Raw genomic sequence first — 27,832 nt, 5'->3', positions numbered from 1 at the left:
CCCCACCTTTTTTAATAGATGAAGTTAATGAGTAATGTACCCCAACTTTTAGGATCTGAATGCAGGGCCTACATTCCCACTAACTTATTTCTTTCTTCAGTCTATTTAAGTTCATTGCAGGCTTCCTTTTTCTCTGTGGTATTAAGTTAAAGGTTGTCATTGCGATAAATTAATCATGTCTAAATCCTCCCCAAAAAACTGAGCCAGTAATCCGATATGAAGGCTCCTGGTGTGCTAGACTAGATGCCAAGTCAGGCAGGGTAATCAGTTCTTTACATTATTGGTACTGCTGTAAATCAGGGAGGCCCCCAGCTCTTCCTGGTGTGTCTAGGCAGTACGCTAGAGGCGGACCATGCTAAGTAGATTATTCAGTCCAGCAAACTGGTCATGAAATCTGAGCATGAGGACACTTGCCAATAAAGCCTGCCCCACAGAAAACCAGCAGTAACAGGATCTTTTCTTGGCTGCAGCCATCACCTGAGCATGGTGACCGGCCTGACAGAGTCAAAGCCTTCAACAGCAAGCTTGAGGTTTTGGAGAAATTTCTTGATTTTTTTTGTGCTTTTCTGTTATATATTAAAAATATTAAATATTAAAACTTTTTGAATAGCATTTTATTGCTTACATTAAAAATATTTTTTCTTTGAAAAATCCTGTAATTGTGGGCTGATTTCAATGACAAGGAAAACCAAGAAAAATGATATCAATTTGATAATATAGTCTGTGCTTCTTTGGCCTACTTGTCATGATTGAACATAAAATTATGTAACAATTCAATGATTGCATAATTCTGTCAGGAATCATTGTCTTTTTGTTTCTTGAAACATCTTAGAAACTCATTCTCATGTACTTTTGAAAGTTATAAAGCAAGTGTGGCTGTTTCTCAAGAAATGCTCATTTTCTCATTTTAGAAAAGAAGATGATGCAGATGTTATCATTTCTGAGCTTCCTTCCTGCTCCAGCATCAGATGATTCAAAGACTCTGTAGTGTGGGTGACAGTGGAATAAGGTTGGGAGAGGGCTATCATGAGGCATCGACAGGAGACAAAGCACTAGAACTTTTCTGGTGATTTATGAAGACCTAGACAGTTAAATCTATACCATTTGCACATAAAGGTTACCTGTGGCCACAGGATCAGTGATTTAAGGAATACTCACGTGACACTGCCACCCACCACCACTGTATCTGTCTAGGAAGACAGTGACGTGTCCCTAATGCAGACCCAGTCTATATCCCGAGGTCTCTCCTTTCTTTATTCAATCTACTAAGAGATACAGAGAGGTAAGATAGAAATGAAAATGCCAGGTGATAAGCCCTTTTGTTGACTAAGTGTTAGGCACTTGGAAAGTACATAGGAGACACAGACAGCTCAGCTGAGTTATGTGGTGTTAAGGTAAGAGAAGGCCAGGTAAACAGGTGGGAACACCTGGGCTCAGACTCAAGGTCGAAGGGTAGAGGGAGGAGAAGTGGCTCAGCTTCAGGTGACTGCTTGGCAGTTGGAGCAAGATAGGGTCAGGAAAGGGCAGGAGGCCCAACTGGAGCCATATACCCAAAGGCTTTGTAATTAAGGCTGAGCAGTTTGTGTTTATTCTACAGCAATGGGAACCACTGAAAAGTTTTGAGGTAGAAACTCTCTTGATGACATTTGTTTTTATTATAGGACGGAAAAAGTGTTTCAAATGCCAACAGTACCTCTGTCTGTACATTTTGGGTCAATTGTCATGTTGCATAGGCATAGTATGATTTATTTATTTGTGGTATGTATAGATATCGAACACAGGGCCTTTGCTTTAATTTTTTATTTTTATTTTGAAACAGCATTTTATTAAGTCACTAAATTTTCCAGGCTGGACTCAGATTTACAGATTTTTTGACTCTGCCTTCCAAAGTACTGTGATTACAGATGTGAACCACCACACCTACATTATGGTATAATTTTACATAGTAACTCTTTGAAGTGACCCTTACACTGGATGGAACCAAAGAAAAAACAACCAACAAAGAACTTTAGATAAGGCCTAGACTGTGATTATCTTCATTTTGGAGTCCTGCCCTTGAGCCACAAAGGGTCCTGGCTGCTCTTTAATGAAAACTTCCAGACTGTGTCTGGGGTTCTGAGCACCTGCAGACCAGACCAGGGCAAAACCAACAAGGGGAGGATGCCAAGATCAAAGTCCTTTTCAAGGACTAACCCTGTCCTATGCAGCACAGGGTGTATTCAAGGGATTCCCCCTCCTCCAAGCATTGTAGCAGCCTTTCTCTGCCTCTCGTGGCATTTTCTTGCTCCCTGATCTTTTGCAAACGACAGTAGATGGCATAATGAGACAATTGACTGAGACAATACCTGATAAAAGGTTACTGGTTTCATAGAGACTAAAGCTTCTGTGTAGTTTAAATTCATGACTTGCCTTTAGAAGACACTTAAAGAACAATTCTAAGAGGAGAATTATTTTAAACTGTTTATGTGGCAGATGCGGGGGGGGGGTGTCGGATTTGTGAAGCATTCTTATTGAGATCTAATTTCTCAATAGCTCAGAGGCAAAGCAGTTCAAGTGTCTGTCCATGGCTATCCATTCAGTGGAATAGCAGTCAGCCTTAAAAATGTGAAGGACATATTTTGACATGTGAACAACAGTAATGACCTTTGGCGACATTATGCTAATAAGCCAGATTCAAGAAGACAAATATTGCATAGTTCCACCCATATGAGGTACCTAATATAGAAATGTGCATTAGAAATGTAGAAACCGAAAGCAGAATATGGGCTGGGGTGAAGGAGGCAGCCACAGTTTAATGAGTACAAAGTTTCAGTTTTGCAAGATGTAGAGTTATATGGATGGACCTCGGGGATAGTTCCAAAACACTGCAAATGTGGTTAAGGTCACTGAACTGTACACCAACACAGATTAAGATGGTAAATTTTAGCCAGGGGTTTAGCTCAGTGGTGTAAGTGCCTGCTTGGCAAATGTGAGGTCGCGAGTTCAATCCCCGGTACAAAAAAAAAAAAAAAAAAAAAAAAAAAAAAGATGGTAAATTTTATGTTATATGTATTTTTAACAAATCTGTTTAAAGTACACAAATCAGTGATTTCTAAAATACAGTTGTGCAAGCATGGCATAATCTAATTTTATTACATTCTGATCCCTTTATTTTATAAAAGCCCTTTCATACACGATTGAACCCAGAGCCTTCACACTGAGCTAAAGTCTCAACCTTGTTTAAAAATTTTAATTTTGAGACAGGTTCTTGTTAAGTTGCTAAATTGTCCAGACTGGGCTTGAGCTTGCAATCCTTCTGCCTCAGCTTCCTGGAGTGCTAGGATTTTAGTACATGTGACCGTGCCTCACTGAGGAAGATATTTTTAACAGGTCATAGATACCGTGCTTTACTTTTTAGGACTTGATATCAACATGTCTTAGAAGGATCCTTAGAGATTTAGTTCAAGAGCCTCCTATGAAAAAAACTGAGGCTCAGGAAGTACAAAATGTCTCAGCAAATGTCACACAACCAATTTGGAGCAGAGTGAGGATTTGATTTCTTGTGAAGTTATTTTTTTCCCCATAATAAAAAATTGAAAATGCTGTGTCATTCATTTCCTTCCAACTGATGCTGACAATAGGTTCCTGGAGGGAGAAGGTGTTGCCTTTCTCTGCGGGGGACAGCTGGGCTCCTTTCGGCAACCTTGCACCTCATCCTGCTGAGGTGGAAAGCACAGAGTTAGAGGAGGAGAGTAGGAACATCTTCAGCTGCATTCAACAATATTCCCTCATGCCTTAACTACGTCAGGGAAGAGTTATAATAGTTTTATTAAGAATAATGTCTCAGCTTCTCTTGTGGAGTAACTGGAAACAAGGTGCAGTGACTTTGCTTTCAAATGATAAGGCCTTTTACAGAGATGGCAGTGGTAACAGGTAGCAAACAGTAGGGACAGGTGGCCCCAATGTAAATAAAGGCTTTGGGCTGGCAGTGGAGACCTTTACATCTCTGGCCATGGGGCTGATGGAAAACAGCAGAGGATGAGGGAGCGGGTGCTTTAATAAGTCCTTTCATCTTTCGCTTCTTTCCTTCTTGCTTCCAAAAGTACTTTAGGCCCAGTAGAGCCATGGTGTTAGTTCATTCACTGGAAAAAAGTTGGAGTTGGATAGCCTGGGGGACTAATTTAGTCAATGAGTGCTTTCAAAATGTGTTCCAGTAGCCAGGAGTGATAGTGCATACCCATAATAATCCTAACTACTCAAGAGGCCGAGGCAGGAAAATCCCAGGTCAAGCCTGGACCACTTCATGCAACTGTGTCAAAACAGAAAGAGCTGGGAATGTAGCTGAGTAGTAGCGGCCCCCTGGCTTTCATTCCTAGTGCTGAAAAGATAAAGTGTTCCAGTGTTCCTTTTGAATCCATGGCTCAAAGCATTTCCAACAGCCCTAATTTCCTAGAGTGCTAGGGGAAAGCAGGGGTTCTGTAGCTGCTAAACATGGAGTAAGAGACCAAGGCTGTGGAAAATCACATCACTACAGAATTCAGAAATCACTAGACACATACTGAGGCCTAATTCTGTTTGCTGAGTCTGGGTCTCATCTTCTGCCCTTTGGAGTTTGGTGATTTGATCTGTCTTCCTTAGGGTGACATAAGTCCCTATAAGTGTCTGGAATTCCTACAGCCAGGCCAGTCAAGATGCAGGCACTCTAACTGTCCTGTGGATTTCCACTGCATGAGACAAATACGACCAAAAAGATTGCTGTGCAGAATGACACAGGGTCCCAGCGTTCCTAGGACAGTGACTGGATCATTCATTTTTAAGCTCCTAGTGCCTAGCAGATGCTTGGCACATTTGTCTGCCGTATGAGAGAATGAGTAGTAACATTTCACATCAGATGATGCACTGCTATTTACAAAGTGACTTATTTCTCTTGCATGAATGAATCCTCACAAATGCCCATACTTTAGCCCTTGAAGACAGGCAAGACTATTTTGTGTATGAGGTCACATAGCTGTAGGTTGTAGAGGTAGCTTTCAGACACTAAATCCACTGGTGTTTTTATACAGGTGTTTTACTAAGACTGCTATTCCTGAGACTAAGACAGCTATGGACAAGGGCTCAAATGGACGTTTGTGGCTTGTGTATTCTCTTCCTAAATCTGGGGTAGATGTATTTTTCACCTAACCCTCTCAATAATGGTGTATCTCTTACTTTTCCAATTTTTCCAATACTTTTCCCATAGTTTCTGAATTCTAATGCATTGTGAGTAAAACAGAATTCAGAGGCTTGCCTGGCAAACTGGTGAATCCACATGTAGTTTTTAGTAGATATTTCCTGATACAGATTTGGCATGATAACACAATTGTATTTAGTACAATTTTTGGCGAATTCGATTAACTTGATCTTAGTTTTATGGTCTTGGATCTTTAAGAAACACGTGTTCAGACATTCTCACTGCTTAATGAGATTCTTGTTCCTATTGAACTTCTATGACCTTATCGGAAATCAATAACTGCTTCTGATCTTCAAAATGTAATGTTGAGGAGACCTAGATTAAATCACTCTACAAAATGGTTTGAGATTGCAGGATGTGGGGGAGTGCACAGTAATTAAAATGAATGCTCCTGCTCAGAGGCATACTTGGAGGGAATTTCTCCGTGCAGAATTATTTTCCCACTACAATTAGTATTATCACAGCACTCTTAGCAGCAGGTATCACCTAACTCCTGGGCAGCAGCAGAGCTAAAAGCAGAGAAAGAGAGCTTTCCTTTCCTAGCAACGATTGCTAGGAGGCGTGGTTTTGGAGTCAGCCCGGACGCCCTCAGTTGCCCCTTCCCCCCACTTGAGTGGACTACATTTCCCGTGATGCTCGAGGGTGGTCTCCGTAGTGACGCACTTGTGTCCGCCGAGCTAGGGAGGGAGAGAGGCGAGGAGCGAAGGCGGGGGCGGCGGCCGCGGGTGGGGGCGCTCTCTCTCCGCGGGTCCCTTACTCTCACTCAGGCAGCCTCCGCCATGTTGGCTTGAGGGGCGATGACAGGAGGCGTCCGCGGCGTGTGGGACTGCTAAGTGGAGGAGGTGGAAGAGAGACAAAGCTCTGAGAGGGAGCCATTCCCCGCTGAGGAGAGGGAGGGCCCGGCCGTTTCCGGGACCAGACGAAGTCGGCGACGCCGGAGCTCTCGAGGCTGGGGAGGCGGGGAAGGCGGAGGCGGCGGAGGGAAGCCGAGGAGCCGAAGAAGATGCCCCGGGACCCCCGCCGCAGTCCAGAGGCGCCCGCGGCCTGAGCCCCGAGGGGCCGTGGGGGTCCCCCGGCTCGCCGCGCCCGGCTTCCAGCTTCGGCTCCCGAAGAGTTCAATGCCCTTGAGCGCGGCTGTGCGCGGCCAGGCTCTCGGCCCCGGCGGCGGCGCGAGGAGCTGAGCCGTCTTCCGCCCGGCTCGCGGGCCGGGTGCTCGGCTGCTCGGACGGCGCCAGCCGCGGCTTGGCCGCCTCTGCGGGCTCGCGCGCCGTCGTCAGTGCATCCGTCGATGTGTGGCCACATAGTTATCTGTGTACTTCCACGCCGCGGCATTTTTCTCCTGCTTAATGAGGACCTGACTCGGGAGCGCGTGTGAATCACTGCCGGGGCCGGCAGAGGAGGAAGGCGGATTTAACCCCCTCCCACCCCGCTCCATGTCCGTGTGTCACTCGGTGCGGTCCAGCTGGCGCGGCCGGTCCCGGGGCTGCCACTGACTGCTGTTGCCGCTGCTGCTGCTGCTGCTGCTGCTGCTGCCGAGGACGGCGACGGGGCCGCCGCGGCATCCCGAGAGTCCGCCGAGCTCCGGCCGCCAGGCGCCGCGGGATCGCTCCTCTCCGGCCGGGCGGGCGCTCGAGCTGTGAAATAACTTAGCAGTGTCACTTCGGAAGGCACGGCGAGAACCGACCAGAAGTGCGAAGGCTCACTCCTGCCGCTCGAAGACTGCTGCTCTTTCTGGTTTTCCGCGCAGACAGCTGGGTGCATATCCGAACGACAAGATGTCCAGCAATGTCCCGGCGGATATGGTAAGGGAGCGATAAGTTGTGACACTCTCTGATTTGATTGTGGTTTCCAGTCCTGTTTAATCGGAAGGGACCGTGGCGTGGAGGTTTGCCGGGGGACTGTCGGAAGCCGCTGTGCCGGAAGATTTGGAGAAGTTGGCGCTTCTGCGCCCCCCTCTCAAAAGTGTGTTTTTAATAGGGGTTTTCTCGTTTGCCTTGTGTTCTAAGGCAGTGAAGGCCGTGGGGGAAGTAGGGACAGGGGTTCGCAGTGCAGGAAACAGTCTTTTGCTGGAAGCTTCCCGACTCTTGTGTCTTAACGCTTCGGGAGACGTTGGTGAGGAGAGCTGAGAAGGGGCGTCCGAGCCCGATTCAAAGGTAGACCGGAAAGTGAGGCGCTTGACCGTGACAGGCGAGATCGGTCGTGCGTAGGCACACAGTTGATATTTTTGAGAGCCAGCATGCCTGTGTCTTCCAAAAAAGTATGCTAGAATTTGCTGCGAGCTCTTCGAAATGCACAAATGCAACAGAAACATCAAGTTGTTTCGGAATGTCACAAATACATAAATATTTCGATTTTTTTCCAGGGACTTTTAGTGAAAAATATTTAGTGCTGTACGTGTTAGACTTTGACAAGCGAGTGTAACGTGTTAATGCGCCTGGATCCCCCGGGTGTCGAGAACTGAAACGAAAAGTAACCTTGCTTATGGACGCTTTTCCTTTGGTTTCCAAAGGTGAAGGTTGTGAGTGTGTTGACTAACAGTTACCGTGTGGCCTTACAGTGCTGGGGGAGGGGGTGGGAGAGTGTGGAATTACACTTTGCAGTCCTGAGGACAAACAAAATGCGGTTAACAGGAAGATGAATAATCCTGTTTATGGAAGAATTGAAATTAATGTAATTATGCTCACTTTGGTCACGTTGACATTTCAGCGTTTGTGTATTCCAGTAAAAAAAACAAAATTGAACTTTGCTGCTGATTAAATTTTAAAATGTCAAGTGTCTCTATAGGAGGAAATCTCCTTTACAGATTTTAAAATGCGAGAAATTAGAGGAGCCTAGGCGACAGATTTTGACCTTGGTTTAAAGACATTGTGCTTACACTGGATTTCCCATTTAATGTGCTATTTAAATGCAAACGAACCACAGTGTTCCGTGTCTGGTGGGGGAACGCTGCAACTTTACACTTCTCCTTCCTGAGTCTTCAAACTCCTGCTTCGTCCTTTTAGTGTTTCTTTGCACGCACTCTATAGTCTCCTACTTGGTAAGAGTGGCTGACATAGTTTCCTCTACACTGGTCCTGAAGTTGCCAGCGAGCTATCTAGACAGAGCTCGGAAATGCTATTTCCCCTGCTCAGTGAGTGATCACTCAGCTTATCGCCTCTGGCAGAGACTTGCTCCCTCTAAGCCTCCATTTTATAGCATCACTCACAGGGCGAGATGTGTTCACCTTCGTAGCTTTTATTCCATCCCAGAAGTTGCAATCCAGTAGATTTGTGTCATTCAAATAGTGCCACTGCTTTCTATAGGCCTGATGATAAAGAACTGGGATGTGGGAAACACCAGTCACAAACTGAGGCGATTTGGGGAATACTGTTTCTGTGTCAGGCAGAGGAGGACTTGGAAGCTTGTGCATACCGGGAAGTAGGGACAAGGTTTTATTAATAGCTTCAGTTATAAAATCTAACAGCTTAACCATTTTATACTGTATGATGAGGCCTTGGTATTTCTGTGGTGCTTTGAGATCCCTTGATTAAAGGTGATATGCAAGGGCAAAGTAGTATTATGTAATAAACATATAATGCCCTGATGATGCCGTTTCACAGTATGCGCTGAGGGACAGCAGAGGTTACAAGGGTGAGTGTTGAGGTTTTTTTTTTTTTTTTTTTTTTTTTTATGTCTCATGTTCAACTTGTTGGAGGTTAAGATTTTTTCTTTCTGAGGTCTTTTTAAACCTTCATTTGCTTCAGTGCACTTTTACTTAAGAAGTGCCTTCTTTTGATATATGCTTAGAATTACCAACTTTTGAAAATATAAATCTTTGTTTAAAGTTTTTAGTTAAATGCTTCATATTTATAAACTCTTTGTACCAACAATTGACAGTTAATTTGAGTGTACATTCATGACAAAATGAGAACAATTTGCCACTCGGAATTTGAAAAGCTAGTCTCATCACTCCCACGTCTTTCCATTACTAATATTTCCCTTGCAGTATAACTCTAAATTGATTCGAATACATAGTTATACTCCTATAAACTTGCAAGTATGAACACACATTTTTGCTAGGTCCTGTAAAATTTTTAGCTGAGGGTTGACAGCTAGCCTGTGCCATTTAGAAACAAATGTTACTACTCTCTTTTACATTTTAATGGTGCTTGTCAGCTATAGGAAAATCCAATCCAGGAGATGAGGTGGGGCAGTGCAGTTATAACCCCTGTCATGTTTTCATTAGTAATAATTCTTTCTTGAGCTATAGTAATTGTTTTTTAGTAGTTGCATGACTGTGATTATGACTCACTTTAAAATTTATTTTTTAGCATTGCTTTTTATTTTGTAACATTTAAAATTTATTTTTAAATATTCAATGGTTTTGTATTTATCATAAGGAGTTTAAGTTTTTAAATCCGAATTTAGGGGGCTGGGGATTTAGCTCAGCAGCATAAGCACCTTCCTTGCAAGTGTGTGGTTGTGACTTAGATCCCTGGTACCGATAAAAACGAAAAAGACAAAAAAGAAAAAAAATCCGAATTTAGATTTTTTGAAGAGGGAGTGGTACCCTTAATGCTATATTCTTAAAAAAATAGTTTTCCCTTGGCATTTTTCCAGTCACCATTCTGTACTATATGTCTTGTAGGTGTAAATATGCTAACACGAAATGCTGGTTTTTCTTTTGTTAAGAGTGATTGAGTTTGAAATAGATTTACTAACATCTTAGTGTAGTAATATTTGCTTTTAATTGCTTAGTGTAGTAATATTTGCTTAAAATTTTTGAAAATATTTGAACAGAAACTCATTCTAGTACATTGTATTTAAGTGATTGATTTCCTTTATTGTTTAAAACCAACATCATTGTTTATGATAGGGCAGTCTTCCTTGTGTGTAATTGTAGCATAATTTATGTTAACAAGTATAGGTTTTGGTCAAGAAAATATTTATTGTCAGTGTTAAAACCTAGGGCTGGGTGGACAAGGTAGTATATTTGCTTTCTTAGATTGGAAAAATAACGTTATCAAGAGACACATTCTTGTATTTGTAAATGTTTTTTATGCTTGGGATACTATTTAGGACATTAGACTAAATAGAACTTTTTGATATTTATTACATTGAAAACTCTGCCTACGAAAGAGATTGAGGACAATGGCAAAGCATTGTTGGTATTTGAAATATTTTAGTTGATGAAACTGTTAAACGCTCTGAATCTTTAAAAATGATTCATTTAGAAATTGTTGCAGATGTGATGATTTGTAGTCTGAGTTTAAATAAGATAATGACAATTTAGGTTTTTTCAGTACATTTTATTTTTTAGTACTAGAGTATTATAATTTTTATTATCTCTTCCATTCATGAAAGAAATATTGGAGCCCTCTTGTGGACAGGAAATTACTAAAATGAATTTCCTTTCAAAGAGAACTTTTATTTCCCAAGTTAAAGTAAAATGACATGTAAAATATACCAAAAAAATTACATGCTAGAAAAAGATCTAAAGAATGAAAAATTTTTAGACTTGAGAAAAGTATGTTGATATTTAATGCCAAAACACTTTCCTTGTTACTTTCTACTTTTTCTTTCACTAGATTTTTTAATTTCAAGTTTAAGTTTACATATTTATGAAGTTTGAGTAGATTAAATGCTGTTTGCATACATGTGTATGATTTTGCATGGTGTAATAACTAGTACATCTCTTTCTCTAATTCGTTTTACTTGAATATGTTGGGTAATGTTATTGTGAATCTGTGAATTTTGAACACAAGAAAATTGTGTTTTGAAATACCTCAGTCTAATAGTTTTGGATTATTACCTTATATGTTTAGACAGAATATACTATGCATAGTTTAACTTACTTTTGGTGATGTGGAGCCACCATTTGAATAATAATGATTCTAGTCAGTGAGTTTTTACTTTATGCCTGTGTGATGAATGTAGTGTTGCTATTCTATAAATTGTGAGAACTTTGTCACTAAAGCTTTGCCATTTCACTAGATCAATAATTTATATAAAGTGAGGTGAGGCAGGTGAATTGAGGCGGAAGAACACACCTCATTAAAACATTAGAACTTCTTTGATGTGTGTATCCCAAAAGGATGGGGTAAGCTTTGTATTAATGTATGGATTGGATTGAGACTTTTCTAGATCTGCATTCAGGTAGGTGGTCACAGTGCCTGTGGTTTGCCGAGGGAAAGGTAATTCTATAACCTAGAGACTCTGTAGCAGCATTGATTTTCTCAGTTTTTACAATTTTTCTATTGTAGTATAGAGTTACTTGGGAAAACACTTAAAAGTCAAGCCACCGTGGTGGCACATGCCTGTAATCTCAGCACTTTGGAGGCTGAGGCGGGAGGATCACTGCAAGTTGGAGCCTAGCCTGGGCTACAAAGTGAGTTCAAGGCCAGCCTGAACTACACAGTGACACCCTATCCCAAAAAAGACAACAAAACAAAACAAAAAGCGATTTAAAAGTGAATCTGTGATACTTAATATTGAGATGACAGAAGTAGCTTTGTTGTCAAAGAGCTTGAAGAGTTTTAGGATGCAAAGATACATTACACATTTTTATTACAAAAGACAATAGTTTCAAATACTGGTAAGAGGCTAAAATTACTAAGCTGCATCAGATGTCTCTGGGAAAACAGACACTAAGTTGTCTCTGTAGCAGAATTGGCATTTTAAATCTTAACAGAAAAAGTACCTGCTTTTCAGAAGAAACTATAATGTTATGAAAGTACATTTTGAAGCATGTATATATTGAAAAATCTTCCTTGCAAAAAATTTCAGTGGACTTTTACACCATTCATTGGAACCTTAAAAAGGCAAAATGTTATTTACTTAGCAAAAAAATTTGACATCAGGAAAACTAACTTCAGTAACATTAACACTGAGTAGCTGACAAAATCTCTTGCATGTTCAGTGACAGAAAAGTAGTATTATAATTTAATAGGCTAAGAAGTAGCATATTCTTCTAGTGGATCTGTGTATCTTTGTAAGCTAGGTTTTTCATATGTGGTGTATGGCAGCCTTTAAAGCAAATGTCAAAACATTTTATCTTTTAATTCTTATTTTAGTGTGTATTCCATAATACATATATAGAATATGATTTATAAACAAATATACAGAAATGGAGGTATGTGCTCATGTATTTTGTAATTAGGATGCTCACTTTAAAAATTTAGAAGTCACTGTAGTAATCGATTAATATTTCTGAACATTTTAATTTGTGTTTGTTATTTATTTATATTTTCTCTGTCTTCTGACAGAACTTATTGAGCTCTTGTTTCTCCCTATGGCCAGTACATCTGCTTTTTTTTGTTCACAGTTGCGGATTCTTGTTTGCTGTGGGTACAGAAACTAGCTTCCTAAAGTACGCATGTCAGAGTAGAGTTGCCTGGAGTTGCTCCACAGTAAAGTAAAAAAATGTCATGCAACACTGTCTTTATTTCATAGACTTGATTGTATTCAGTTTACTTAGTGTTCAGTCTGTTTTGAGAGCTTAGTTTTTGGCTCTTAGCTGTGTTTTCCATATATAATGGTTTGTATATTTGGGGCTGGGGATTGAACCCTGGGTCTGGTGCACGTAACTGTGTTTTTTTTGAGAGACGGTCTCACTATATTGCTCAGGCTGGCATTGAACTCACTGACTACCCTCTTTCTTAGCCTCCCAAGTGGTTGGAACTGCAGCTACCAAGATACATAATTTTGAAGAACTATATAGTTAATTTTAAAAAATTGCATTTATACTTTGCTTTGAGCTGACAGAAGAGAACTAATGCTTGTTTTGTACTTGCTGTTTACTAAGCAGATGTTTGGCATCTTAGGTTGCAGCATTTCATCTAATCCTCACAGTGACCCTATATAACTATAGTTGATGTATGAATGAAGGAACAGCTAATGCCCACCAGGCAAAGATCATCTGGAATGCATCCATATTGAAAGTCTTTAAGTTTAGTAGTTTTCAGCAAGGAAGAATCCTTGCTGGGGAAACTGTCGAGTATCAGAGGTAGCTCTCTGTAGGGTTTGGCCATGTTGTGGGATTGTAATGAGAGACTGGGGGAAGTAGAGACTCCTGGATTGAATGTTACCATACATGAAGTGGAGGTGGGCTAGTAATTGGGTTTCTACCAGCTGTCTTTATTTATAAGGCTAGAGAAATGAAGGAGCCTGGGAAAGTCATTGGTGAAAAGCTGTTATCATGTTAGTCATTTTGAAATAGTAGTATGGCCTTGGGTGAAACTTCAGTACTTGTTGGTCTCCTATTTGCCTTGTCTGTGTCTTTCAGACATCACAGTCTGATTATCAACAGAGCTTATTTTTACTTTCTCACAGCCTAGGTTCAGAGAGGGTAAAGAACTTATTTGAGATCACAAAGCTAGTGAAAAGTAGTTAGACTAGGAATTTGGGGCTGATGGCAGAGTGATAAACATCCTGCATACTTCCATTATACCGGAGCAAACATGCACATTCCTTCAAGCCCTAAGTAGAATGCTTCAGATTCCTTCCTAACACCTTGCTGCAGGCAGTCACTTCCTATCCTGTTAGCACAGTAAAGAGATGAACACCTTTGTATATATCCTTGCCATATACTGTGAAACCTCTGGATTGAAATGGTTTTATTGAAGCTTGGTTGTATAATTGCTAAAATCAGTCCCATTCTGAAGAACAAACAAGTGTGTATCCAGAGGAGCATCTTGTGTTCTGTATCAGCAAATTACATGCAAGTCATCCAATTAGATCAAATTGTGCCATGGAGAATAGCTTTTTACTCAGCTAGTGGTAGTTTCTCTTGTATGAGAACTGATTAACTTACTGACCTTTACATTAGGCTACTTAAGGAAAGAATCAAAAAATATCTAATGCCAGGCAAGAAAACAGTTTTGGGTTGGGATAAAATTAAGGAAGTTTTTTTAAATTTTAATTTTGAGTCTTCTTGTGTATGTATATTTCTACAATAGAATTTTCGTATAAACATACATTTTTGAATATATGTATACCAAATTGACTTGGGTTTTTTTTATGACTAGACTGAGAAGAACATGTTGTTAAAAAAAATTGTCGAAATGTGACATTATATCTCATTTATGTACCAAAAGTAAGATGGAAGTTCATTGTGTCTAGACCACGTGCTCTCATAGTACATGTTTAAAATTCTTTTAATATAAAGTTACTGGTTTTTCTGTAGAAATATTTTTTAAAATTTAGTTATATATTATGAATATCATCCATACAAACATAGAGCCATATTGTATAAATCCTAAATAGGACCATATACTAATTTTGTCTGATTCTGACAGATACAAGTTTTTTATCAAAATCCATATTTATGGGCATTGTCTTAATCTGGTTTCTGTGCATGACTGCTTACTGCGAATTTGTAGAATGTCTTGAGTCGTCAGTGGCTTGCATCCTTTGTCACTCTGGAAATTTTCTTAGCTTATGTTCTTTGTTATTTCTATTTAGTTCTCTTCTTTCCCTCTGGGATTATTATAATTGCGTGTATGTTAGGTCATTTTATTATAAACAGCAAAGTTAGGCAGAAATATTATAGGTCATTAGACAGAGCGAGATCCTTTAAGGAGTCAGTGCAGAAGATGAAAAAGCATTATGACTGGCTGGAGGCACATCTATTGAGGGCCAGGCTTCAAGATAAAGATGTAATGACCAAGCCTACATGCCTCCCCAATTAATAAGCAGTATATCAAAATTGGTATCACTTGGTTCAGTAAACTTTGGATAAGCATCAGTCACCTAGGTAGGTGACTGTGACCTCCTAACTCCTCTCTTCCAAAAAGATCTTTGTTCTTTTCATATACACTTGCTATCTGACTTGCTTTCCTATTGGATCAACATTGCCTAAGGAGCTATACTTGTAATTTTATTGGTTGATTTGTCCCATGTTTACCCACCATATGCTTTGGCTCTGCCTCCTTTGAGAAGTGGGCTCATTAGCAACCCAGTTGGGCCTCCTCCTGTCTCAGGAGCTATCTGTCCCAATAAAATTTTCTTATTCTTCATTGCTCTTTAGGATTCATTCTTCAATTTGGGGGAACATGAACTCACTTACCTGACATCTAGCATGTTGGGAGTTATATTTCCCTTATATCATTTGGAGGGGCCATATAAATTTCAGTTTCATCCTTTCTGTTTCTCCTTTTGTGTCAGTTCTGATATTTTGTACCAGACCTTCTTTATGTTCACTTCTGTCTTCTCTGCCAAGGTCTGGTTGTATCCATTTGTTACCAGATGGCAAGTCCTGTAGAGTTTCTTTCTAGGTTCTTGGTGTCCTAAACAAAAAGTTGGACAAGACACAAAGAATTGAAGGTGGAAAAAAAGTATGCTCTGCAGGGCCAGAATGGCCAATAAAAGGCTCACACTAACCTAATATTGAGAGAAAGGGCTCTTTTGTATTGAAAATTCCTCATGTAAATAGGACATCAGGAAATTAATTGTATCAAAAACTCACTTGACAACACCAAATTTAAACAGCTGTATGGAAGAACTCATTTAGCTTTTTGCCAAATGTAAATGAAGGATCAAAAGCAGCATCTCTTGATTTGGTGATTGTTTTTGTCTTCTGTTTGTTTTGAGGTTGTCTTGCTATGTAGCCTTTTTTTTGGGTGGGGGAAGGGTCTGGCCATATAGCTCACTTTATAGCCCAGGGTGGCCTCGAACTGTAAATGATCCTCTTGTCTCTTGTCTCAGCCTTCTGAGTGCTGGGATTACAGTGTGTGCCATGATGCCAGCTTTGCTATGTGGTTTTGGTTAGCCTTGAAATCTCTATGAAGCCCAACCTGACTTCACTCAAAGTGAGTCTCCTGCTTCAGGCTCTGGGCTGGGATTATAAGCATGTGCCAGAATGTCCAGCTTAGTGTCTTTTGATTGGTTGTGCCCACATGCAAATGAAGAATTGAAAATAGCATCTTATGACTGGTTGCTGTGCATAGTACAGGATTCAAATGAAAGATGGAAAACTAGGATTTTTATGATTAATCTGGTTTTCAGCCATTAGTCTGTTGTCATTTGCTCCCATGTTCTGTGTCCTCATTTTTAGAAAACATCTCATTCAACCTCTTAGCCATAGGTTTTTATAACTTGTGACCCATTTTACCCAATTAGTTGTCCAGTTTGCCTAAGCCCTAATCTACCCGATAATTACTGAGTTCTTAATTTCAGTTTTTGTATTTTAAATCCTAAAATTTATGTGGCTTTAAGTTCTCATCTGTTGATTGGGAATTTAGCTAAGTGGCTTAAGTGTCTGCCTAGCAAGCACAAGATTGTGAGTTTGATCTCCTGTACCAAAAAAAAAATAAGGTTGTTATCTGTTTTCTTGGGTATATTAGTTACTGCTATAAAATTTCTGTGTGGTGACTCAATACCAGGATTATCTGTGGACCTAATTCTGTCTTCTGGTTTTTTATTGGTTTGATCTTTTTTTCTTGGATGCCTGGTAATATTTTTTAATATGAAAATGGAAAATTATAGATGATTTGAATGGTAGTTGTCCTTTTTCCAGGTAAGGTTTAATGTTCTGTGATAGGCAATTAGGGAAACATCAGCTACTTTGATTCAGCAGTGAGTGACAGGACATGTGGCTGAATTCGGGATATTCTACTAGCCTTGCGCCTGGCGCCTGGCCCTTTTAAGGTCTGAGTTTGAAGTTTGGGATATTTGTCAAGGTGGCTTTTCTTGGCAAGCCCTGAATTTTAAATATTGTGAGGATAAATGAAAGCTGTGGTTAGCTTTTAAACCTCTTTGTAACACCTTTTTTGTTGGATTTTTTTGAATTTCAGTGTTTGCTGCTTATGATTCAACACGTTCCAGGAGGACAAAGTCGAGTCCAGTGTTGAGTCCAGTTCTTTTTATTTGGGACTCTCAATTCTGACTTTGGAGGTAGTAGGGAATACCAGTTTTGTCTTTCCTACCCAGTGGGACTGATAGAATCTCTGGGGTGCTGGTTTCTTTTGCTCGTTTTTTTTTTTCCTTTCAGTAAATACCTCAGCCTGAGAACCCAGTGTTTTGAGGAATTTTGGCACTTGAGTTCTGATTCTTGGGTTGGAAGAGAGATGTTTTGTATCACTTTATAGTTGTTTTTCAGTGGGAAATCTGCTCTGATATGTACTCTCTTTTTGTGCCTTTTTATTTTCTGCGACTTTTTGTTGTAGATCACTGGTTCTTTGTTCTATCCTTCTAGTAACTAAGAATAGCTAAATACTGAACTATGGTAATTACTGTGGCCCTATCAGGCAGACAGCGGTTAAATCAGACATCCTTAGGAGTCAGCATTGATTCTTCTCTCCTGGTCCCCATATCCAGTCTTTTTCAGAGTATTTCTGGTATCTGTCTATGTCTCTTCATCTGTGCTGTGCTGGACTATACTGAGTCTATGCTGGAGAATCAATCCTACTTCCATTCATCTTCCTCTGTATTACCTTTCCTCGAAATAGCTGGAGTGTTTCTGTTAAAGAATAAAATCACAAATCTTTATCATGACCCTTTTGGGGTTATGCGTGATTTGGTTCCTGCCTGTCCCAGTTATCTCATTTGTTGTCTCAGTCAACTCATTTATACCAAGTTCCTCTTAGTTACTTAAATATGCTTAAAGCTCTTTCCCACCCTGAACTGAACCTTTGAACCCAGCTTAGTCTTTTCCTAGGACGCTTACCAGTATGCTTCTTTGCCCACTGTGCCTGTTGTACTGCCTTGTTAGCTTTTCTGTTGTTAGAGATACTTTTCTGGACCCCATCTGAAGTTGGTTGCCCTCACTCTCTCAGTTTCTGTCTCAAGGTCTTTATTGACCTCCTCTGTAGCATTGCACTTTGGAATCCATTCATTTGTCTTCCTTGGTAGGCCATAGATTTCAGGAGTATAGGTGTATATATATTTTTCATTTACATCTATGTCTGGTACTTAGGATAATGCTCTTTTTATAGTAGGTTCTTCACAAATATGTGTGGATTAAAGGTGTAAATGTCTAGTAGACACTGTGCTGTGATCATTACTTAAAAAGTGTTAGTCTCACAAAGAAATCTTAGAACAAGCCTATCAGATAAGTAGGTGCTAGTATTAACTGTATTTTACTCTTATACAGATTTTTAATGTTAGGTCTCAAAAAATCAGCAGAATTTTCATGTTAATTATAGTTTTATATTCATACTTCTTAGCTTATATGCAGTAATTTTGCCTTTTATTTGTATACATTATTTACTTAATCAACAAATGTTGGTTGAGTATTTCCTGTATACTACACATTTTTTTTTTTTTTTTTTTTTTTTAGGATTGGTGTGTATAGGGGAATGAAAGGCAAATCCCTCCTCTTACAAAGCCTATGTTTAAGCAGTAGGAAAACAGATATGAAGTGAGCAAAATCTATAGAATAACTGTGATAAGTAACAGAAAAATAAAGCAAGAAAGGGAGAAGGGAATTGAGTAGCGCTGAGAATATGCCTGTGTTGTGTTTTAAGTAGTGTGGCTAGAGATAGATTTACTAAGCAGTCTTGTGCAAAGGTCTGAAGAGAGATTGCAGCTGTCCTGTGGTTGTCTTGGGGAATTGTATTCTAGGCAGAAGGGATTTTTTCATTTGGTTTTGTTTTCTTTTCAAGCTCTCTATGTCTTCTGTCAGTCTTTTACATTTTTGGGTTGCTTGTGGTTTTTGTTTTTGGATCTGTGTAATCTAAAGTGGTCTTGTTGTCTTCCTCACTAATTTGGGTAGCAAATGTTTTTGGTTGATGTTGGGCCAGAGAGATTCTGTCAGTAGTTGGAATTACTTTTCTGTAATGTCTCTCAAGTCAATTTCCTCATCTGTATGTCCATTACATTCAGTTAGGTCAGACTTCTTCCCCCTTTGTGTATCTTTTGCTATCTGCTTTCCCAGGTTTGTCTTTTGAAAACAGAGATCTAATTATCTGGCGATTCTATATAATGATAACTAGTTATCACTAAGGCTAATCCAGAATGAGCTCCTTACCATGGTGGCATTTAGGCTGCCTGGCAGTGGGCTACATCACACTTCATTTGTTGCTGTTGCCCCCTCATATGTTCCACATATTGCAGTGAATCTTTGTGTGTCTATACGTCTTTCTGTTAGTGTTTATTTTCATCCTTGTGATGCCTTCCCCTTTCTGCCTAGAATGTGCCTCTCTTCTCCTCTCCACTGGCTCTTGAGGCTTGTACTCAATTAAAGTACTAATTCTTCGGTAATGTCTTAAAACTTGCCCAGTCACTGTAAGGTGTAACACATGCTGGGAACCCTAAACCAAAAGTGACAGTTGAGGCAAAGAGTTCCCCTGTGAGGGACCAAGAAAAAATACCCAGAGTGAAAAGGATTGCCAGCAATGTAGAGCATCAACTTAAGAGGTTCTGATGTCCTAGAGATTTCTAGTTAGGAGTCTCAGCATTACTTGCTGTGTCATCAGAATGCTAGGTAAACAAGGCCAACTCTGCAGAGAAGGTCCATTTTAGAAACCAGATAGGAAAGCAGGAATTTTAACATTGATTTGAAATTCAGAAAAGTGCTGCAAAATCAAATTGCTCACTGAGAAATATAATTAGCTCTACTGTGGCAATTGTAAATATTTTTATCTTTTTCCTACAAACTATGTAAGGCAGAGTGGTCTTATCTTTCTGTAGCCCTGTACCTTACACATGGAGAATACTCAAAAAAATGTTGAATAAACCCTAAAGCTCTAATAAAACTGCACAATGGTAGAAATGTTACTGTGTCTTAGTCACTTTCCCATCCTTGGGACACAATACTTGACACCTATAACTTAAAGTCTAGAGGTTCACTTTTGGTTCAGGTTTTCAGTCCATGGTCAGCTGGCTCCAAAGCAAAAGTGGTGCAGTGTGGAAGGGTCTGGGCAGAGGATAGCTGCCCATCCTTGGAATTGGAGAGCAAAGCGGGGAGCCAGGGAGGAATTCATACCCTCGTGTGTCTTGCCCCAGTGATTCACCTCTTACCATGTCCCATTTCCTGTCCACACATGTAACTACTGAACTTGTTAGTGGATGAATCCCCTGATGGGTGCAGCAACCCATGCATGATTCAGTCATCTTCAGAAAGCACCACCTCTGAACACATGACGCTTTTGGGGGACAGCCTAGATCTAAACCTTAATGACTGTTTTGCAGTTTGGTAGCCACTAGCAAACTCAGCCTGTCAATCAACTCTTATAATGTGGTTAATGTGAGTGACTAAAGAAACTGGATTAAAACTTAATTTTAATGAAAAATAACATGTTCCTATTGGCTACTGCAGTGGACTAGGACATTTACGCAATTTATGTAATTCAGTGGACTAAACAGACCTCTGAAAGTTGTGTTAATAATGATTGCAGATTACTAAACGTTTGGTTTTATTTATTCTTTTTCTAAATCTTTTACTTTGTCACTCTTTTCTTGCCTGTATCAATATGTATGTTATCATTAACCTTTGATTGAATTTTAGTTTACAGTGATAGAGATACATAATCAAGCTTGTAAAATTATCTTTTCAAAAGAGAACAAGCAGTATAGGATGCTGAGGGTTATCTTAGAGCTTAACACCAGTAAGAATGTGAAATGTGCCGAGTGTTGTACACATGTGCAATCCCAGCACACTAAAGGTAAAGGCAGGACGATTCTGCAATTTTGAGACCAGCCTGAGCCTCAAGGGAAAGAAAATAAAGAAAAAGTAAAGAAGAGAGTGTTAAATGTTAAATTAGCCATCAAGGAGGAGAAAAAGCTAAAAAACGTAGAAGTATGCATTTAGTTCAAAACAAACAGAAAAACAATTGAGATTGGATGAATTCACGAAGAGGGCAGAATAACCCAAGAATATAGTGCCTCACACAAGACAAAGGATAAAAAATATGCAAAATAAAAAATATGCAAAAGGAGGAGTTACAGGAAAATTAAAAGAAAGGGGAAAAAAGCAGGGCTATGAAAGCTATACAAAGAGAAACTGAAGGACAGATACTTAGTTATCAACAGCTAATACAGGGAGAATAATAAAGACTAACATCTATTTTGTGTGACTTTGGTCTTGACACATTGACAAGTGTTCTGATGTGCTCAAAGCATGTGATTCTTAACAGTTTTCCATATTGGTGTGCTAGGTATATACAGTCAGTATGTTCACTTTTTACAGGTTTTTTTTTTTTTTTTTTTTTTTTTGCATTTTAATGCCTGAATCTGCCTTTTCCCTACCCTTTCTAATTGTCAAAATATTTTGCTTTGCTACTATGTTTAATCTGGGCAAGTATTGATAGAACTTGCATTTTGCTTTGAAATTGATCCTTTTAAAATCCTACACAGGTGATGTTATAAGCAATAGGGTTTATGGTTATATAGTAAGCAGTTTTGATGCAGGATTTACTTAAAGGCTGTTTCTAGTTAAATTCTCCATACCAGGAAAAGCTAGTTTTACTTTTTGAACATCTTGCCCTTCAGAGGTGCTTTCTCCTTCCCAGCTGGCACTGGAAGCAAGCAAATGGCTCTTTCATCTCCCAACATACGGTTTTTTTTCACTTCCTCGGGAGTGGATATGCAGCCAAGAAAAATAAGAAACTGGGAAAACATTTCCATAAATAATCTTATTGTAGATTCACTGATAGGTTGTATATAGTACAGAGTGCAAATGTAAGCTTATTGCTGTAGTTTTGTATTTTAAATTGTGCCAACACTTGAGTCATTTCTGAAAAAAATGCTTGTATATCCAGTTTCTCAATTAGAACCACTAGAAAGACAGCTGAAATCTCCCTCAAATAGTTCAAGTAGCCATCCCAGGATGGACAAAAGAGATAGATAGCATTCTATGCTGATATTGTAAGACCTTTTCTTGTTTCCCAAATGAAACTTACATTACTTGCATAAGGTATAATTACGTAGTAAGATACCAAAGCTAACTAACCACAAGTGTGTACCATAGGTACAAGGTATATTACAGACAGGAACAGAGGTACCCACTTGAAAACATAGTGTTGGGCTTAGTGGCATAAGCACCTGCTTGGCAAGCACAAGATTGAGAGTTCGATCCCCAGTACAAAAAAAAAAAAGAAAAATACATGTGTATGTGGTTATATATTATTAATTTTAGTTAGAAGAGTAACTTTTCTCATTTCACTGTACTTGTCTCAATATTTAGTGTTGAAAAAATATTTTAACAATATGATTCATATACTTAGAATTTATATAAATATATTTTAGCAAAATATACTTTAAAATAATTTAGTATTTTAAACTGAATTTTTTGAAGGAATGTTAATTATAATTATGCATTATCAGGTTGATGTGATTATCAGTCAACTATAGGTGAAATGTAATTTATCTTTCATAGTAAAATGAATGATAATTACTTTTTCTATAAACTCTCAGCATACTTGACCTGTTAGTTCTCTAAGGAAGTGCAAATGCGCCTTGTCCATTTTGTCTTTTGCTTGTCATACTCTCTTCATTTTATCTGTCTATATCCAAAATAAAATTACTTGTCTTATTCTAATTTTTTAAATAGTTTAAAAAGTAGTCGATGTATTGTAAAAGAAAACATTTTAAAGAAAATACTATTTATAAAATTCTATTTCTTAGTTAACATTTAGATGTTTTCTGTATGATGGTGTATATGAATGATATATATAATTGATTCATTTTCAGATGTTAACTTGGGAAAGTTGTCATATCATGTATTATCATTTTTCCTTTTTAAAATGCAGTCTTTTCTGGGAATTTTTGTAGAGTCTGACATATTATACCAGGGCATATGAACACTTTTTGTAATGTTAGTCATTATTCTGCTAAACCAAAGCACAATAAAAACTTAACCTAAACCAGATGACTTTATTCTTGTAGGATCAAAAGGATGAGTTTATTTGTATCGAGGCTTGTAGGAGTGCTTATTTTAAAGAATTTTTTATCTTATAAAAACACTCAACAGGCATGGTGGTACATGCCTGTAATCCATATACTCTGGAGGCTGAGGCAGGAGAATTGCCATGAGTTCCAGGCCAGCCTGGGCTAATAATCAAGTTCAAGGCCAGCCTGCACTAGAGAGCAAGGCCCTGTCTCTAAACAAACAAAAACACTCAACTTTTTTACCTCCAGCATTTTGCACTGTCATATTTCTAGCTTTGAAAATATATTGATAGTACCTGTACAGAAACTTACGGCACAGAAGATCTTTTCAGAGTTTATATTTTAAATTTTATCTATCCTCTGCCACCTATCAAATATAAATAAAGTAAAAACAAACTTGTAAATGTATAGTTTAAAAATTTATATTCAATTTACTTTTCAGAAATCGCATTTGTTTAAAGTTCATTGAGTTCATCTTAGTTGCCAATTGATAAGCTAATTTAAGTAACAGAAGCATTTAAAAGATCTGTTGCAGCCACTTGTAAACTTTTTAAAGTTCATCTGATTTTCTTAAAACCTGTTTTTTTGGGGGAGGAGGATATGCAGTCAGATAGTTCACAATATTTATCAATAAAACACCATAACCAAAAGCAAATTTAGAGAAATTTATACCTTATATGGATTTTTACTTAAGAAATATAAAGCAAGTGAAGAGTTTTTGTTGCCATACTAAATTTCATTTGCAGTGAAATAAATGATATGCAGAGAAAATGATAGAAATCTAAACCAAGAAGTTTAGAATACTTCTTTGGAAGAGACAGTGTTTTCGTGTTCGTCATAAGCCTTAGATCTGCAAAGCAATGGTAGCCTGTTTTCTTACTTGAGGGGTTTTACTAAATCTAGGAATTGTGCAGACAACTACAAAACACATTATATCTGGCTTTCTGAACAATTTGAGTAGAACCTTGGAAATGTGATTATTATGAAACTATGTAGTTCAGTCCAAGTATTTGTATAGCTTTGCAGTGTCACAAAGAAAGTGTTTTTTCTCTGTGATGTATTTAGTGTAATCAAACCAGATACATAATGTGCAAATAAACTATAACAACTGATCAGATTTTATAGTGCTTTGTAATAGACCCATGTGGTACCTAAATCAGTAAACCTTCTTGTACTGTTTGCCCAGCTGAGCACTATTTTAAGTGCTTTGCACATACTGACTCAATTAAATTTCCCTACGAAGTTGTAAGTTAGGTATTATTGTCTCTGTTTCACAGATAGGAAGCAGAAACATGGAGACTTTTAAGCAGTTTGCTGGTAACTGGTGGAGCCAGGATTGAAACCCAGGCATTCTGTTACAAGACCCTGTTGTGACCATGATTTATTTCTCTAATTTTAAGAAAGTATACTGTACTGTCAAATACTAATATGTTGGAAATGAGGAAGTTGAGTTTATGTATGCAGTTTGTAAAATTATACAGCAAAAGAGAAGCACTTATTTGACAAATAATTGCAAAAAGGTATAGAATCAAAGTATCTTTAATGTGTCATTAAATTTAGTGTATCATAGTAATAACCTAAGTTTTTGATTTGAGCAGTGTTCATAGTTTTTTAGCATGAAAGAACAAAAACAGTAGAAAAAACTCATCTAGGAAAAGCCTACATACAGTATTTTCAGGTGTTTAATAAATGCCATTTTAAATGTAGGAATCCTTTGTGAAAAACTTCAGGATCTTACACTATTGTAAAAACACTGTAGACCTCTCACTGAAAATCTGTATCTTTGGCACATCTCTTACAAGGTCATTCATATACCACTATTACTAGGAACTTCATTAGAAGAGCTTCTTTGCAGAAAAGAAATAAAGTACTGTACAAGGTTTGGAACTATGTGAGTAAGAGACATTGATAGACTTATCTAAATATTATAAGTCATCCTATAAAATTTATTTGTAGAGCTGTTTACACTTCTGAAGTAGACATTTTATCCTTGTGGTTGTCCATAACAAACATTTTGGGACAGGAATGGTGGCAGACACCTGTAAACCCACCATTCTGGGATCTGAGGCAGGAAGATCACAAGTTTGAGCCCAGCCTGTGCAATTTAATGATTTAGTGACCTCTTGTCTCAAAATAAAAACTAGAGGGCTAGGCAATCCACACTACCACAAAAAAAAAAAAAAAATTGTGGAAGTAGAAGATGGTATTGTGGTAAATCTGGTCTGCAGATCTGCTCTTTGAGAGAAATGAATGTTGGTCATTATTTTGGGGAGGACGGGAAATCATTCTTTGATTCTTTCTAAATTGTTTCTGATTTGCTAAGGTGGTTTTTTCTGGCTAATTCTTTTTTTTTTTTAAGATGGTCTTGATCTTGACATATTTTTGAAAAATGTTCATAAAAAGGAATTTGCAAGCATGCTAGTATTTTACTTCATCATTATAAATAATCTATGATTATTCAGGATCAGTGATGAAAATAATTGCTATATCAGGTTTTTTACTGCTGTAGATTAGTAGAAGCATAATAACAACTCCTTAGTTTATGTGTTCACTTAATTGTATTCACAGGTGATCATTTTCTTTGATTATTTTCTCTATGTGTTTCTGAATTCCAGAAGTTCTAATATGGCTTCATCAACAAATTTCCTTAATATGGCCTTTCTCTTCCATCATATATCACCTGTATCCATGCATTATATTTTGCTCATTTCCTATCCCAAAGTTAAATGATCTTTACATGGTAAAATCTCTTAGGTTTAGAGTTACCAAGATGGGACTTTATAAACATTTTTAATTTTTAAAAAAATATTAAACATATATAGAAGTGGAGAGAAGGGTATAATGAAACCCCCATTACCTGTTCTACTTGCTTCTCCTGGGGTACTTTGATTATTATGACTTATAGTATATGTTACATATATTACAGTTCTTTTTAAACAACCATAATACTCATTGCCCTGTAGAAATTAGCAGTAATTACCTAATATCAAACATACATGTGTAAAGTATGTAAAAGCAAAGTTTTATGTTGTCATTAGCAATTTGAAATAAAGACTTTGAAAATGTAACATTTCCAGATGTATTTAATGTGTAGACAGTTTTTGTTTTATGAACATTGAGAAAGGGAGAAAGCATGGAAAAGTTCTTTTAATCCAGAAACAAGTTCTTAGTTCTTTTATTTTTTTGTGCACAAAGTCTTTTGGTGCTATCAGAATATACAAACTAGTATACATTGGTCAGTAATGTTGATCACAAATACTTTTGAACCGTATGTATTATATGAAGTATTAGAACCTATTAAACATAGTAACAAACTTTTTTTTTAAATATTAGGAAAAGTGCATCAACACTTGGAAGTAGTTCTTAGAGTAATATCCTTCAGAAGAATGATTGACTTCATTTGTGAAATTATTAGGCTTCTGCCATCCTTTATATTGGAAGAAAAAGGAAGAAAATAAGTAATATTAATACCTCTGGTCAAGTGACCTAAACAGTTCTTTTTTTCCTGTGTAACAGATTAGTAGTTTTTTTAAATAATTGATGTTAAATGTCTCTTTGAATTCCTGTGGTTTAAAGGCTTTACAGATACTTTCTCTTCCTGAGAAAAAAGGATATAGTATTTTTTCCCTCAGTCTAAATTTAGACTTCTTAATCATGAATTAGAAAGCTTCTAAATAGTAGAATATCACTGTTTTCTTCTTTGTAGCTTTTTTGTTTTGTTTTGTTTTTGCTCCTGAACTTCTTTCCTTCCTCCCGTCCTCTTTCTCTCCTTTGTTTTTTTTTTTTTTTTTACCCCTCCTGAATGGTGTTGAGTGTAGAGTTAAACGCTGGTGTGATGCAGCTTGTGGGCTAAAGCATTTGCACATAATATGTTTTGTGCTATGGTCTTTTGAAACAAAGTCCTAAAATGTAATTTCTGAATAAAGCCACACTAATTTATTAAAGCGGCATCTATGTCACTAAATCTAAAAAATAAACTTTTGCTACAATTAAAGCTGGAACAAGTTATTTTCTGTATCTCAAGCTGAATGAAAGCCAAGACTTAAAAGCATTTGCCCAATCAAATTGATCCTTAGCTTAGAGAAAACATTTCTGTCCATTGCCATTTACTCAGCACACACTCTCCCATTTATCAGAACTCTTGGGGATTGGGGTTATCTGGGGTTGGAGTTTAAGTCTGAAATAGGAATTGACTATATGCACAAATTTATATGTACATGTATGCATCTACTTGTATTTAAATGTTCCATTTGAAACACTTGATTTTCTTTCTTTCTTTTAATGTTTTATACTGGGAATTGAACTCAGAACTTTGCACAAACCAGGCATCCACCCTGATTCTGAGCTATATCCTTGGCCCTTGACAAAAAAACTTTTGATTTTAACATCAGTTTTCAGTTGATTGAAATTTTTTGTTATCTATGATTATGTTCTGCTTTTAGAGTCAGTTTGCAGATTATACTTTAAAAAATAAAAAACCAAGCTATATCATATTTTTGCCCTTGGGAGATGTTGCATGCAGCCAAGACAACATGTGTTCCAGATCTTGAATAAAGATAAAACAGGTAACTCCTAATTTACCCTGTGATCATCAGCACATCAGTCTTTGCTCCTAACAGCAAAATATTACCAGAGTCTTATAACGAAATTTGCAGATTTTATATTCCTATACATTTTCTAGAGTTAAATATGGCAGTTGTGTTTGCTCTTATTTTAGACACATTTACTGGTACTTTAGATAATTTAAAACCTGTTATCTTAGTTCATAACAAAATATTTGTTTTGGCAATCACAGTAGTAATCTTCTGTGGTATACCT

General features: G+C 38.0%; 1 protein-coding gene across 1 annotated transcript in view; it reads left to right on the top strand.

Annotated features, from left to right (window-relative positions):
- The first annotated feature begins 6,821 nt into the window (after window positions 1-6,821).
- The window catches only part of Ubl3 (ubiquitin like 3), a 54,081-nt gene continuing 33,070 nt past the window's right edge, over window positions 6,822-27,832 (top strand). Inside the window, exon 1 of the mRNA XM_003477258.5 lies at window positions 6,822-7,011. Coding sequence (XP_003477306.2) covers window positions 6,985-7,011 — 27 coding nt within the window. The 5' untranslated portion in view covers window positions 6,822-6,984. The remainder of the gene's footprint in view (window positions 7,012-27,832) is intronic.

This window comes from Cavia porcellus, unplaced genomic scaffold (genome assembly GCF_034190915.1).
Source record: "Cavia porcellus strain 051 isolate PalLab524CR breed Dunkin Hartley unplaced genomic scaffold, mCavPor4.1 scaffold_21, whole genome shotgun sequence".
Taxonomy (NCBI): Eukaryota; Metazoa; Chordata; class Mammalia; order Rodentia; family Caviidae; genus Cavia; species Cavia porcellus.
The sequence above is the reverse complement of the archived record's forward strand: the minus strand, read 5'-3'. Positions and strand labels throughout refer to the sequence as shown.